This window comes from Capricornis sumatraensis, chromosome X, assembly GCF_032405125.1.
Source record: "Capricornis sumatraensis isolate serow.1 chromosome X, serow.2, whole genome shotgun sequence".
Lineage (NCBI taxonomy): Eukaryota > Metazoa > Chordata > Mammalia > Artiodactyla > Bovidae > Capricornis > Capricornis sumatraensis.
The window spans coordinates 57,829,907-57,844,711 of record NC_091092.1 but is presented as its reverse complement, the minus strand read 5'-3'; the positions used below and the strand labels follow the sequence as shown (position 1 = coordinate 57,844,711).

The following is a 14,805-nucleotide window of genomic DNA, read 5'->3' as shown; positions in this document are numbered from 1 at the left end:
TCCTGGTTTATAGAGGATGGCCTTCTTGCTGTACTGCACACGGTGAAGATGTGAAGTCTGGCCTCTTTTCAAAAGAGCACTAATCCCGTCATGGGACACCACCCCCATGACTGCATCTAAAGCTAATCACCTCCCATTGCCCTGAAGGTTAGAGCTTCAACAGAAAATTTGTGGGGACACAAACATTCAGTCCTTTAATCTTTCCTTACTTTTCAACCATGCATACATTAGTCATTAAAAAAAATCAACATAAATGCTTGCTGAATCAAAGCCCTTTCTAAACAGGATATTCTTATAGGTCACTTGGTGGCTGTTAGCTCCTGTTCATTCACTCCACTGACATTATTAGATACATTTAAGAAACATTTACTTAGCAGACACTATCTCTTATGAACAAGGTATTAAATAGATAAAAAGAGAGTAAGACACCACTACTGTCTTTAAAGAGTTAGAAATCCTCTGAAGGAGAGAGATGAGGAGGGAGCAGCTACTGTTCACGTAAAGAGAAGCAGGTTAAGTGCCCTGAAAGGTACAGATTAAGTGCCATGGGATGCCAGGGAATGCCAGAGTTACTTCTGGACAGGCAGGCCTTGGAGGGGTGCTAGTGGCATGGGAGATCACCTGGAAGGGTAAGATGACTTTGGACATGGTAACTATGAGGACTACAAAAAAGTCAAAAATGGAAGAAAACACAAGGCCATCAGCAAACACCTTGGTCTGGCAGCCAGCCCACAGGTCGGTAGAAAAACAGGAGACCATGGAGAGATGTGGCCACATGGTAGACAGAACAGAGGTTTGCATTTACACTGACAGGGAGGGACGAGGGGCTGAAGTTTCAGAAATGAAGGGGTGAGATAGTCTGAGCTGCCTCCCAAGGGCAGCAACCTGACAGACAGCATGTGTAGAGTGGGCTGGATCAGAAACAGAAGTACAAAAATCAGCAAAAGCACCATCCCCACAGCCAGAAAAGAAGAGATGGAAACCTGAACCAAGTCGGGCTGGGCACGAAGAACACTTGGATTTAGTAAATGTTACAGAAAAGGGAAATCTCCCACTGACCCTGATTTTGGAGCAGAAGGAAATGACAGCAATAGAGAAACTGGCAGCTCAATGGAAGCTTGAGGGGAAAATGAGAGATTAATTTTAAACAAAGGTTTAGGCATCAGCTGAAGTCACGGAGCAGCTAATGGGAAACACAAAACCATGAAGGCAATGCTGGTCAACACAAGAACAAAAAAGACTGGGGATAGCACAGAGCAAGGATGGACTTTTCTAGAAAACCCATATTTAGACACCAGAAGCAAGCTAAGGAAATGGAAAAGGAGGGCCAGGAGATTGACACCTCAGAAGCCACAGGAGAGGTGTCTGCCAGCGTGATGATCTAGATGCTCTAATTGATATTTCTGCTGACAACATCTAAAACTGCTGGACAAAACAGAAACCCTTTTTAAAAATGCACTAATGAGCCTACGAGGGAAGAAGAGACTCTCAGAAGCCCAAGCCAAACTGTGAATGGAATGCAGAGAACAAGAAGAGTGGGCAGGACTGGTTTCTGTGGCCTCTTAGGCTCCAGGAGATAAGATGTAATGCCCTGGGCTGGCCAAGATGGGTGTCAAACTGGAAACTTCCTTCAATAACACTGTACCCTTAGGGCAAGGACAAACAGGAAACAAATTCCTGAGACTCAGAGGGAACTTACCTGTCTAGATGACCTGTGCTGAGCAAGGGAGCCTACAGTACAGGGCTGCCAAAACTCATATAACTTTCATGGTCCCAAAAATATCCTGCAGAGAATTTAATCTGTGAGTGCCCCAGGCTGGGAGTGCCCCCCAAATGCCTGGCAGAAGAAAATGTAAGACTGCCTTCAATCCTGGCCCTGGAGTCTTCCCACAGATAGAGGCCCAAGGAATGAGTCCACAGGCAATCATCACCAACAACCCAAGAAAGTAGGCCCCACAAGCCAGGAGACCAGGCCTGGCTGAAGAGAGAGGTGGTGAATGAAGTGGAAGACCCAGCAGCCCCGACACAAAGGGATGCTCTGTCAATTCTAACTTGGGACATCTGGTGGATATTTTATAAACATCTATTGCAGCTATTCAATTAAAAAAAAAAAAAAAAACCCTTTGAGTGACGGTGCGGTGGAAGAGGCCAAGGTCTTACAGTCTACCAAATAGGAAAACTTGTAGGGCCTGGAGTCACTTTCAAAACAACAGTTTCGATGAACTTATTTGCAGGGCAGCAATGGAGATGCAGACATAGAGAACAGACTTGTGGGCACAGTGGGGAAAGGAGAGAGAGGGACAACTGGAGAGAGTAGCATCGAAACATATACATTACCAAATATAAGATAGATAGCCAGTGGGAATTCGCTGTATGACTCAGGGAACTCAGACCAGTGCTCTGTGACAACCTAGAGGGGTGGGATGTGGTAGGAGGCGGGAGGAAGGTTCAAGATGGAGGGGATATATGTATACCTATGGCTGACTCATGTTGATGTATGGTGGAAACCAACATGGCATTAAAAATTTTTAAATTTTAATTGGAGGCTAATTACTTTACAATATTGTGGTAGTTTTTGCCATACATTCACATGAATCAGCCATGGGTGTACATGTGTTCCCCATTCTGACCCTCCCTCCCACGTCCCTCCCCATCCCATCCCTCAGGGTATTCCCAGTGCACAAGCCCTGAGCACCCTGTCTCATGCATTGAACCTGGACTGGAGATCTATTTCACATATGGTAATATACATGTTTCAATGCTATTCTCTCAAATCATCCCACCCTCGCCTTCTCCCACAGAGTCCAACAGACTGTTCTTTACATCTGTGTCTCTTTTGCTGTCTCGCATATAGGGTCATCATTACCATCTTTCTAAATTCCATATATATGCATTAATATACTGTATTGGTGTTTTTCTTTCTGACTTACTTCGCTCTGTATAATAGGCTCCAGTTTCATCCACCTCATTACAACTGATTCAAATGCATTACTTATAGCTGAGTAATATTCTATTGTGTATATATACCACAGCTTTCTTATCCATTCGTCTGCTGATGGACATCTAGGTTGCTTCCATGTCCTGGCTATTATAAACAGTGCTGCAATGAACATTGGGGTACATGTATCTCCTCAATTCTGGTTTCCTCGGTGTGTATGCCCAGCAGTGGGATTGCCAGGTCATAAGGCAGTTCTATTTCCAGTTTTTTAAGGAATCCCCACACTGTTCTCCATAGTGGCTGTAGTACTTTGCATTCCCATCAACAGTGTAAGAGGGTTCCCTTTTCTCTGCACCCTCTCCAGCATTTGTTGTTTGTAGACTTTTTGATAGCAGCCATTCTGACCAGAGTGAGATGATACCTCATTGTGGTTTTGATTTGCATTTTCCTGATAATGAGTGATGTTAAACATCTTTTCATGTGTTTGTTACCCATCTGTATGTCTTCTTTGGAGAAATGTCTGCTTAGTTCTTTGGCCCATTTTTTGATTGGGTCATTTATTTTTCTGGAATTGAGCTGCAGGAGTTGCTTGTATATTTTTGAGACTAATTCTTTGTCAGTTGCTTCATTTGCTATTATTTTCTCCCATTCTGAAGGCTGTCTTTTAACCTTGCTTATAGTTTCCTTCATTGTGCAAAAGCTTTTAAGTTTAATTAGGTCCCATTTGTTTATTTTTGCTTTTATTTCCATTACTCTGGGAGGTGGGTCACAGACAATCCTGCTATGATTGATGCTGGAGAGTGTTTTGCCTATGCTTTCCTCTAGGAGTTTTATAGTTTCTGGTCTTACATTTAGATCTTTAATCCATTTTGAGTTTATTTTTGTGTATGGTGTTAGAAAGTGTTCTAGTTTCATTCTTTTACAAGTGGTTGACCAGTTTTCCCAGCACCACTTGTTAAAGAGATTGTCTTTTCTCCATTGTATATTCTTGCCTCCTTTGTCAAAGATAAGGTGTCCATAGGTGTGTGGATTTATCTCTGGGCTTTCTATTTTGTTCCACTGATCTATGTTTCTGTCTTTGTGCCAGTACCATACCATCTCAACATGGCATGTAAAGCAATTATCCTCTAATTAAAAATAAATTAATTAAAAGAAAACAACCCTCCCCCCAAAAAAACCCAACAGTTCCCCCAAGTTGCAAGGCAGAGAGTGGAAGGAAGGATGTGAGGACCAGCAGTAAGCACTGTCCTTCTGGACATGGAGGGTGGCATGGGGAAGGGGAGGGACAGTCCAGCTGGGACCACAGTCCCCAGAGATGGGCACAGGGAGGATGGCTGGGCATGTCTCGAGACCAGGGGAGAGGGCAGTGGTGAGAGACAGAAAGAAGACAGAGGGCCAAGTCTTGCAGGAGGCAGGAAGGGAGGAGCTTTAAAAGCATGATTAGACCCTCTATGAGCCAAGTTTACTATTTATTTAAGAAAAAAAAATGTCCTGGTTAGAAAAAGAGATGGAGAACTAAGCCACCCTTGGGTCTTAGGCCGCATCCAGGCTGAGAGGCGAGTGCACATGTGTAGCTTCTCATTCAATTCCCGGGTGAAAATGAGCTTCTGGTTGTTGGCTATTAATCTGTAATCAGCCTAGAAACAAAGAGTCTGCTCCATTTCAGTCTGGTTTACAACCTCAAAGAACAGAAAAAGTCCCAGGTCGTTCATTCTCAGTTTGTAGGATCAAAAAAGAGGTGTATCCTCCCAGCCCCATGTCGTATTCTTTATGGAATTATTTCGGTAGGCAAGCACCATGAGATGTGCCATGAGAACACAAGGGGAAATGGCACTGCTCAGACCACATGGCAGGGCAGGCTGGGGTTCAGTGAAGCCAGGAAGAAAGACAAGGGCCCTGCTCGCTGCTCTCCACAGAGAAGGCCTTGGAACCCGCAGCATCTCCTTCGGGGTCAGAGCCAGTGGATCTTCTCCCCTGGGCCCAGAAGATGGTCAAATTTACTAAAGCAAACACCAGAAGACTTTGCAAGTCTCTGCCAATCAGGTCACAGGAGAACAAAAAGTAGGAAACACGGCAATACTGCAGAGCTGAATCCAGAAAGGGGGCAAGTGCAGAGACACAAACCTGAGTGAGCCATGCTACTCCGCAAGCAGGGTCACAGGTAGAAAGAACAGAAAACAACTTCTGAAGAGCTCTGTGTATTACCTGGCACTGCTGCTCATACATCCCATTTCTACTTAAGATGCTTTTTGGCTTTCATGCTCTCAAATAGAAGACTTTCAACTAATCCTTTGGCAAGGTACAAGCCTCAGTTGGTTAATGAGACTACTAACTGTTACCTGTGGAGCACCTTTCTTTTAAAGGGCTTTAAGTGTCCCACATATGATCACAATGACTTTTTTCATATACTTGGGAAGAGTGGGTCAGAGTAATCATCCTTATTCTCTCCACCTGCTGGGAAACACGGGGCGCTAAGAACAGAAGCACTGACATTTATTGGGCACTTACTGCGTGCCAGGAGCTCTTGTAAGTACTTTTCATTTAATCCTCACAAAACCCCTGTGGGGTGGAGACTGTTATTACCCCCATTGGAGATGAAAATGCTGAAGCACAGAAATATTACATGATTTTCAAAGTTGCGAAGCAGGTAAAGGACTGAGTTGGATTCACACACGGACCTCTGGATGCCTGGGCCCCATGCTGGCAACCACTCTGCAGAAGGGACCTGTGAATGACTCCTCCCACTGAGCCTCCCCGATCCAGGCCACTGGGAGCCTGGCAGCTGGGTCTCGGGCTCCATTTCTTCTAGCTCTACATTTCCCTCATGTGAATCTACAGACCATGAGTTTAATCATACACTCAAGCCCTTCATTTAAACAAATGTCAAGAAAATCCACACAGACCTAAAGATACATTTAAGCGACTATATTAGTGCATGCTGCTGCTGATGCTGCTAAGTTGCTTCAGTCGTGTCCAACTCTTAGCGACCCCAAGGACTGCAGCCTACGAGGCTCCTCTGTCCGTGGGATTTTCCAGGCAAGAGTACTGGAGTGGGGTGCCATTGCCTTCTCCTGTATTAGTGCATAAATAAACTTAAAACACAATTTATTCTACATATTCTATCATTATCAAACGTTCTAGACTATGAGTAACAGAAAGCCAAAGACTTTATACCATGATCTAGACACACACAGATAACAGATAGAGATGCTCTTAATGTTTTCATGACTCAATAACAGATTGGGATTCAGAATTTAAAAAAGAAAAACTCCCATCTAAAATTTGTATTATCGCTGATTATTCCATCTGAGTAAAACAATGAGCAAACAATAAAGGAAATCAATGAAAGAGGAACTCTAGCATTGAACATACCACTCCAACAATTAAACTATTTTTCTGTAGCAGTATCAGGCTCTGTTCATATGTACACCTGCCTTTAAAAATCAACCATGATATCAGAGGCATTGTCACATTTCTTATCATAAAAATGTATCATTTCCTTAGAACTAGTATTGACTTGGGATATCGTTTGAAAAAATGGTAAGATTTCTACTGTTTGAAAAGCAAAGCAAAAATAAAACAAGAAAATAAATGTCCCAGTTCAAATAGAAGTGCAGTCTAAACAATTTTCAAGTCTTAATGGATTGACCTAATATAGAACCAATCAAGGTAATGGTTTGGGATCCACTGTGTGTGGCTAAACAGCTCAAGGTCAATTCAAAGTTTCAGTCCTAACTGAACACACTGAGTGGTGAAAATACTAATGGGGAAGAAGGCAAGAGAGCCAGGGCTGGTGTGAAAGAAAAAATCTCACTCATATGCCGCTTGCCTCACGGCTCGATTTGGAACCCAGCTCTCTTGGCCTCCAGACACCATTTCACCGACACAACTGCTACGTTACTTCTGGCATCCAGCGCCAATAACAATCACTGAGATAATCTGCAGCTGCTTTAACAGTTTCAGTAATATTAACAAAGTGCTATTTTTCAAGCAGGGGCCCTTTGTATTGTTCCATGCAATCAGGCTTAGATTATGCTTCCAGGAAATCCCTTTCTGGCACACTCTTGCATTCCCCACTGTGGCAGTTGGGAAACTTTTCTTCCCCTCCTGTCTCAGAGGAATAATTGCCCCTTCTCCTTTCCGAACCTGCCCTGCAAAATGGGCTTCATCCCACGCCCTCAGCCCACCCCGTTTTCTGCTCAGGAAAGAAACCCTCTTCTCTCTTGCTTTCCCCTGCCCACCATCTTCATTCACCTTTTTTGGATTCTCAGGGAAACACGTCTTCCCTCCAGCTGATTGCTACCACTACTTTGTTTTGAAACACCCTTTGCTCTCTCTTTAAACCTCCATCAACTGGCTCCCATGCCCACCACTCAGACCACCTCCTGCGATTCAAAAAAGTTTAACCAGTGTATGCCTATACTGGACACTGCGGGGGCAGGATGAGGAAAGAGTGTCCCAGCCTCAAGCAGTCCACAGTGAGGGGGTCCAGTCCCCAAGGACCTCTTCCTGAGCGTTCTTCCCACCCCCACAACCTCACATATCCATCACCACCTTCTCAGAGCTCGCTCTGCCTTTGGCTTCCACAGACCCCCAACCTGCAGGCTCTCCCCATTACCTCTCTCATCCTTGCTGGCTTCTCTGGTACACACCAGAGCTCCTCAACCCAGGACCTACAAGTGAGCTTCCCAGGGGCTCCAAGTCCCCTAAAAATTTACATCCAGTTTTGTACCTAAGTGTGTCTGTCAGTGGAGGAGAAACCCTAACTTGCACCATGTTACCAAAGGAATCCATGACTCCAAACAGATGGAGCATCACAATTTCAGGTCTATACCTCTGGACTCTCTTCTAAGAGGTGGGCCTGCAATTGCTGCTGGAAACTCTTATCAAAAGGTACTAACTGGCCCTGCGAGCGAAACAGAATTCCCCATCCCTCCTTCCTCGCCCCATCTCCTACCTGCTTCCCCAAATGAAATCCGTTTTTTACTTCCCTGCCCTGCAGGGTCACGCCGCAGACCTCAGAAGGAAGGATGACTCAGCCTGCCTCCCAGTTCTCCGAGATCAAACTACAGCCCAAGCATGTGGTCTCCGCATGCATCACCAGCGTCTTGCTTGGTCCTCCCTCTGACCCCACTGCTGGCTTCATTTATTTCAAAACCTTCACTAAGTCTCCACGACTTCCCAAGGTACAAGCTCCTGAGTCAGCGGATCCCTCCACCTGATGCACCCAGCTCTTGCCCCCTCCTCCCATCCCGTGCTTTCTGGCGACCCTAATAAGCACTCTTCATGCTGCCAACTTACCCTCCCTAGTGCTGAGAGTCAGGATCTTGCCTTTGCCTAAAAAACCACCTCCTCCACCATCCTTGTCCACAGGAAATGACAACCATCCTCAAGGCCCAACCCAAATGACTATCAATTCCACGCAGGCTTTTCCGGCTGGACCTGTTCCCTTTTTCCTGGGACTCCCCAGCTGGCTTCCCTGGCCTCTGAGGGCACTGGCTGTCGACCAACCTGTGTCAGAGCCACACGCATTTGTCACATCTCTTCTGTCACATCCCCAGATGTAACCAGGTCGCATTCATCCTACTACAACTTCTTGTCATCTGCCTTCATGCCCCCCCCCACACACACTACCCTGAAATGAATTTGCCTGATGAAATACCTGCACACATTGAATGGAATAGCAGGGGCTAATATTCCAAAAACTATGTCAATAGCTGATCTGTTTTTATCTGTATTTTCTATTGTTTTGATGAGTAGTTTGGTTTTCTTTTTTAAGATGACTTTCAGTGGTTAAAACTTAAGAGAATTTAATTTTCTACAACTTTGTATGAGCCATTCAGTTCCCGTTTTTTCCTCCAGTTTTTCACTTTGTTGTCTTCCTAAACAAAAGAGTAGGGATGCCTAGCACAGACACAAAAAATAAGGCAAAGCACCCCTCTGTGGACCACTCCAATGACAGCAACCCAGAATCCTATATCCTCTGATAACATACCCACAATATCCAGAAATCCAGCCCAAGTGTCTCCACAGAATGAAATTTCCCTTCACTTTCCTCTAAACCTGTATTCATTAAAAAAGCCATCATTGTACATCTCCCATGAAGAAGTGATTATGCTGAGGTTAGAGAGGTAGATAAAGCCTGATCCTGCCTTGATAAGCTCACAGAATAGGAGGGGGATGGGCAATTACTACATAATTACGACAGAAGGCAGACTGAGGGAGGTAAGTGCTCCAGTAGCAGGACCTACAAAGTCCAAACAAGTGACAGGCATGATGAACTCCCACCAGGGATCATGCATGGTGTGGAAAAGGATCTAGGACTGAGCAAAATGGTGAGGGATGGGCTCTAGAGAGATGAGGGGACCTCAGGTAGAGGTGAGGGACGGGGAAGCCAAAGACTGAGTTGAGAAAGGTCTATGTATACCAGAGGGGCACAGGGCCATCCTATGCGGTTGGAGTCTAGGGTATAAGCCATGGGAAGTCACTGAACATTTTTTGTGTGAAGGGAGGGACATAGAGTGACATGATCATACAGTACTTAAAAAAAAAGACAGCAGCACTGTGGAGGATAAGTTGGAAGGGAAGTGAGTTGGGAAGCACAGGTAGATGGGAAGAAATATTCGAGAGTTACTGATAAGCAGAACCTGGGCTTCTTCTCTCGTGGCTCAGATGGTAAAGAACCCATCTGCAAGGAGACACAGGTTCGATCCCTGGAGAATTCCATGGACAGAAGAGCCTGGCGGGCTACAGTCCATGGAGTCGCAAAGAGTTGGACACAACTGAGCGACTAACACACAATAAGCAGAACCTACAGGATTTGAAATTGATGCAGCTAGAGAGGCAAGGCAGGGGAATGAGAAAGCTGACTTCATAAATAAAATACATGGATGTAATGTACAGCATAAGGAATATAACCAATATTTATAATAATAAAATGGAGTATAATCGGTAAAAATACTAAATCACTATATTTTATACCTAAAACAAATATAACATTGTAAATCAACTGTACTTCAATACAATAAATAAGTTTTATGCCTGATTGGGGCAGGGCACTTGACTTCAAGTTCTTGAACCTGAGAAACTGAGGATCATTCAAATTGAGGGATATGTAGGCTGAAGAATAGTTCTGGTGAACTGCAGATGGTGAGCTTGTGATTCTCACAGACTTCCAGAGGAAGGTGTTTGAGAGGTTCATTTAGATTCACTTGAGGCCAATGTCAAAACTAGACTTAGAAATTACCCATATAGCAATGACAGCTTAAGCTATGGATTAAACAAAATCATCAAGGCAAAGTGAGTAACAAGACAAGAGGGTTGATAGGGAACCACCACCAAGATGTCTACACTTAAGGAAAAAAACAGAGGCAGTGGACACTAGGAAGGAACAGTCAAGATGGTACAGCAACACAGAAACAGAGAGTGGTCAAAATTATTGAATGCTTGGGGGAGATCAAAAACAATGAAGACTGAAGTGAGTCACTAGATTCAGCCATAGAGAGGTCTCAGGTCCAAGGAGGGATCTTCAATAAAACTGGATACTAGAATGGTCTGGGGGAGTGAATGAACCAGAGATGTGGAGAGACTAGAATGTTCTTTCCAGAAGTTTGGACTGAAGTAAGAAATGGGATAGTAGTTTAGGGGAAAGCTGGTTCAACACTTTAACCTGTTTTTAGGGTGAAGCAAAGTGAAGTAAAAATTGTTCAGTCATGTCAGACTCTTTGCGACACCAGGGATGAAATAGTCCATGGAATTCTCCAGGACAGAATACTGGAGTGGGTAGCTGTTTCCTTCTCCAGGGTCTCTTTCCAACCCAGGGATCAAACCCAGGTCTCCTGCATTGCAGGTGGATTCTTTACCGTCAAGTAAAACCAAAAGGAGACAGAAAATCCCAGAGAAAGGAGATGACTGATCAAGCAAGATCACACAGGAGATGGACTGGGGCCTCAGCTCCTTCACACCTGTTGTGTGAACCATCTTTACATCTCTGATTATGTAAGGCCAGATATGCAAAACTCAGGACAGAACCCATCCCCTCAATTAGTTTTCCTGGATTAGATGTACATTCTCACTTTCACAGTAATTCCAAAGATGTATTCCCATTAAACATTTTGTTCTAGTCATTTAAAAATGTTAATATTAAAATATCTTTTAAATCACATATTTAACCAATAACTGACAAAAGGCTTAACATGTATTCAACTCTTTGATATCATTATATTTGCTGTAAGTATCACATTTGAATCTCCAATCAACACATGACTCACAATAAGTACTCCAGATTCCCCTAGACCACCAGTCTTTGTATAATTGCCCTTTCCATTGGTCATAAATTTCCTTTGATGGAAAAACTGTTGATGAAATTCAGGCAGAAAGAAGCCATGTCTTGTTAGAATAAAAAGTCAGGCCCCTATTGCCCCAAAACAAATAAATAAGACAGGCATAGGAAGAAGAGTTCCATCACAAAGCAGTTCTTCTATTTAATGATCTCTTCCATCAGCTTCAGTCTAGCTGGAGCACTATTTATTCTATACTTAAAGGCATGTATTTATTTAAAGAATTATTCCCCTGCTCTCCCCTTGATAGATGTTTGCCTTTAAGTTTGTTTAAAGTCAAGCAGAGGATCCTGTGATAAACCAAAATGGAAACGAATACAAAAAAGTGTATATACATATATATATATATAGAATTGAATCACTTTGCTGTACAGCAGAAATTAACACGCCACTATTAAATCAACTAAACTTCAATAAATTTTTTAAAAAAGACATTTAGAGAAAATGCTGAGAACACTATCAAAAATAAAATCAATAAATCTTTTGAAATTTAAGTTTCAAATAAAACAACAACAACAAAAAAAACAAACTCAAGCAGCAGAAGTGAAGGAGGCGTTAAAAGGACACAAGCCAGGAAAAAGAAAAAAGAAGGCAAGATCAAGGCAGAATACAAAGAAAGATGGTTTGAAGCTTATTTCAGTCCCTCGGTAAAACAAGGTGAGATTACTAAGTCTGCTAAATAGGAAAGAAAAGTTCTAGATATACACAGCCCGAAACTTGTTATGCACTAAGTCATAGGTTGTAAGCAACAAATGCATAATAAGTCTGTCCTGCAAATATATAGTGAACCCCATGAAATGACATTCAAAGTGTCAGTCCTTAAAAATAAAGAATCTGCGCCTAAACCACAAATCCGGATTTGAGAACTACAACAGCTCTTGGGCTCACAGCACTTGCTTCCACATATAACTGGAACCACAGAAGCCTGACCTGCCTCACTCTCAGTTCCCAAGCTGAGGGCGATGAGCTCTGGGATGTGATGTCACAACACTTCACGGACATGCCTGTGGTCACCTTGCCACCTTTGGCCTTTGGAAGAGGGCTGGCCCAGGTAGAGGGTAGGTTCGGAGGTGGCAGGGGTCACTTGCACTGAGCCACTCCATACAGACTGGCAGAGGAGAGGCTTGTGCCCTCTGGGAACAGGTCAAGCTTCTGTAGTAAACAGCCTCGCACACACACCCCACTGGGGAACGCAGCAGAGGAAGCAAAGGAGAACCCGGGAACCTACCAAACTGTGGGCCAGTGGGAAGGCGTATCTTGTGAGGATCTCAAACATGTCTCTTCTGCTGTGACCCTCCTGTTTCAGCGCGAACCTCAGGTTTCTCAAGTCCTGGGGGCAAAGGACAAACGTGCCAGTTCAGTCTGCAAACTGAGTCACGTTCGTTAGCAAAAAACCTTCTATTCTGGAAGAAGATCGACTTACCTGAAGAGGCAACAAAGCTAGACCACTAAGAAAATTACTTTGTTTTGTACCATATCTTGAAATATCTGGTTTTAAGAACCCCTGAAAATATTCCCATCATCATCATGATTGTAAAGACAAGACAACTCACGTTAAAGAGAAGACGGAGTTAAAGTTCATTTGTTAAAAAGAAAAACCAAACCTTGCCTAGCGTATCACTCCTGTGTCTGTCTAACTGCTTTCTGAGGTATTTTAATAATAAAAATTTTATTCATAGGACTTTTATCAAATGTGTATCTGCCAAAAATATTATTTCAAAATTGTCAAACATGTCATTAAAATACAGAAGCTCTCTCCCTCTCCCCTCATGCTTTTCACTTTAAAGTCTCCCTTTTAAAAATTAGGAAATGACTGGCATTTTAAGCTCTCATATAAGTAACGTAATATTATTTTGTTATACAATTTTACTTTTTTTGTTTAAAGAAAATCACATTTCATTGGAACAATATGGTGTAACTTAGATAAAAAGTATAAGAGCTAAAATATCTGCTATCAGCAAATAGGAACCAGGCTGAAAACAAACCGCCAGTTTCTTTAGGACTGTACAATCAGAATTTTACTTTTACAGGCTTCTATAAAGACCACCTTAAGATCTACCATAGTAGGAATGACTATGCTTCTAGGAACTAAGAATTAATGCTCAAAACCAGATTTTAGAGATAGTTTCCAATACATATCTCTTCAATAAGCAGGGAAACCTTCTTTCAAACTGAATTCAGTAAAGTAAGTAAAATAAAATAACCTCCCTTAAAAATCAGTTTGTATTACCCAGCAAAAGATATAACGTTCTATCATATTTTTGAAGCTGGCAGTTTTTGAGGTTGTCTCTTAAATCACTCATGGTTCTGTGGCTGAGTGAAGGCCGTCACCTTCTGCATTGCACTTTCAATACTTCAGGAGTGAGACAGATCCAGCCCCTACCCTCTCAGATGTCACCATCTTCATATTTTCCTGAGTGCTTTTTCACTTGTTATCTCAAGAGCACTCTTGAAGCTTCCTAAGTCTTCAACATGCAGGAGACAAAAGCCTTGCTATACACATCCCCAAATGCAAGGGGCAGCGAAGGGAATGTAAGGAACCAGGCTCTCAGGCCTTTCATCAACGACCCCACACCCATCTCTCTATACAGATGGTATCTACTGGGCCTCGCCAGCTCCAGGAGTCCATGTTTTCATTTTTAAAAGCACATAACTTAATAGTGGAAGACAGAGGAGCCTGGCATGCTGCAGTCGATGGCATCACAAACAGTCAGACACAAGTTAGTGACTGAACAACAACAACAAACTTTGTAATATCCCAAAACTGATTCACAACATCTTCCAAGAACATTGAGACACAAGTTGTTGTCTCGTGATGCAAAGCACTAGTCTAGTGGTAGGAAAAAAAAATCACTTCAATAAGATGATGTGCTTTTAAGGGGTTTACAAAGAGCCTGAAATACAGCAGTGGCTAGCTGAGGATCCCCAGGGCTCACAGATGCATGAAGGATCTTCTTCCCATCAGCCTTGGTTCCAATGATAACATGATGCCCTTAACCTCTGAACCAGAAACTAGACCATTTCTAAGTAAATCTTTATTCTGGTCCATCAGTGATTCAAACCACGACTTTCAATGTGCCAAAGCACAAGTGATTTAAGTGCCTTGGTGTGGCCATCTGATTCAGGTGGAATTCAAAGACAGGGAGAATCACTACCTTGTCTTGCCAACAAGAAAACTGAAGTGGAAAAGGCAAGTGAGTCACAGGGGGCTGATCACCAAATCTGAGACAGGACTATGGGCATATACTGAGGAGTAACTTCAACCTGGTCTCCTAGAGCCTGACCCAGATGGGAAGGACACCTGGGGAAGAGCCACATGGCAGAAAAGTCTCGCCATAAGACCCTTGGTGTTCAGCAACTGGGACACGTGGTGCTGTGCCAAGCCTCGAGATAACAGAGTAAACACAGCCCACTGCAACAGCCCTGATGTGATGGTCTGGCTCTGCTTTTTAAGTTTTTTAAGCTCCGAGTTGTTGGTAGGGGCTGGCATGGGCTTAGGGGGTAAGAATTCCTATATTTGGAGCTGTC

General features: G+C 43.3%; 1 protein-coding gene across 3 annotated transcripts in view; it reads right to left on the bottom strand.

Moving 5' to 3' along the window:
• Positions 1-14,805, bottom strand: part of MTM1 (myotubularin 1) — a 65,504-nt gene that overhangs the window by 32,450 nt on the left and 18,249 nt on the right. For all 3 annotated transcript variants that reach the window (XM_068962150.1, XM_068962148.1, XM_068962149.1), the window contains one exon: positions 12,506-12,607. In XM_068962150.1, coding sequence (XP_068818251.1) covers positions 12,506-12,607 — 102 coding nt within the window. The remainder of the gene's footprint in view (positions 1-12,505; positions 12,608-14,805) is intronic.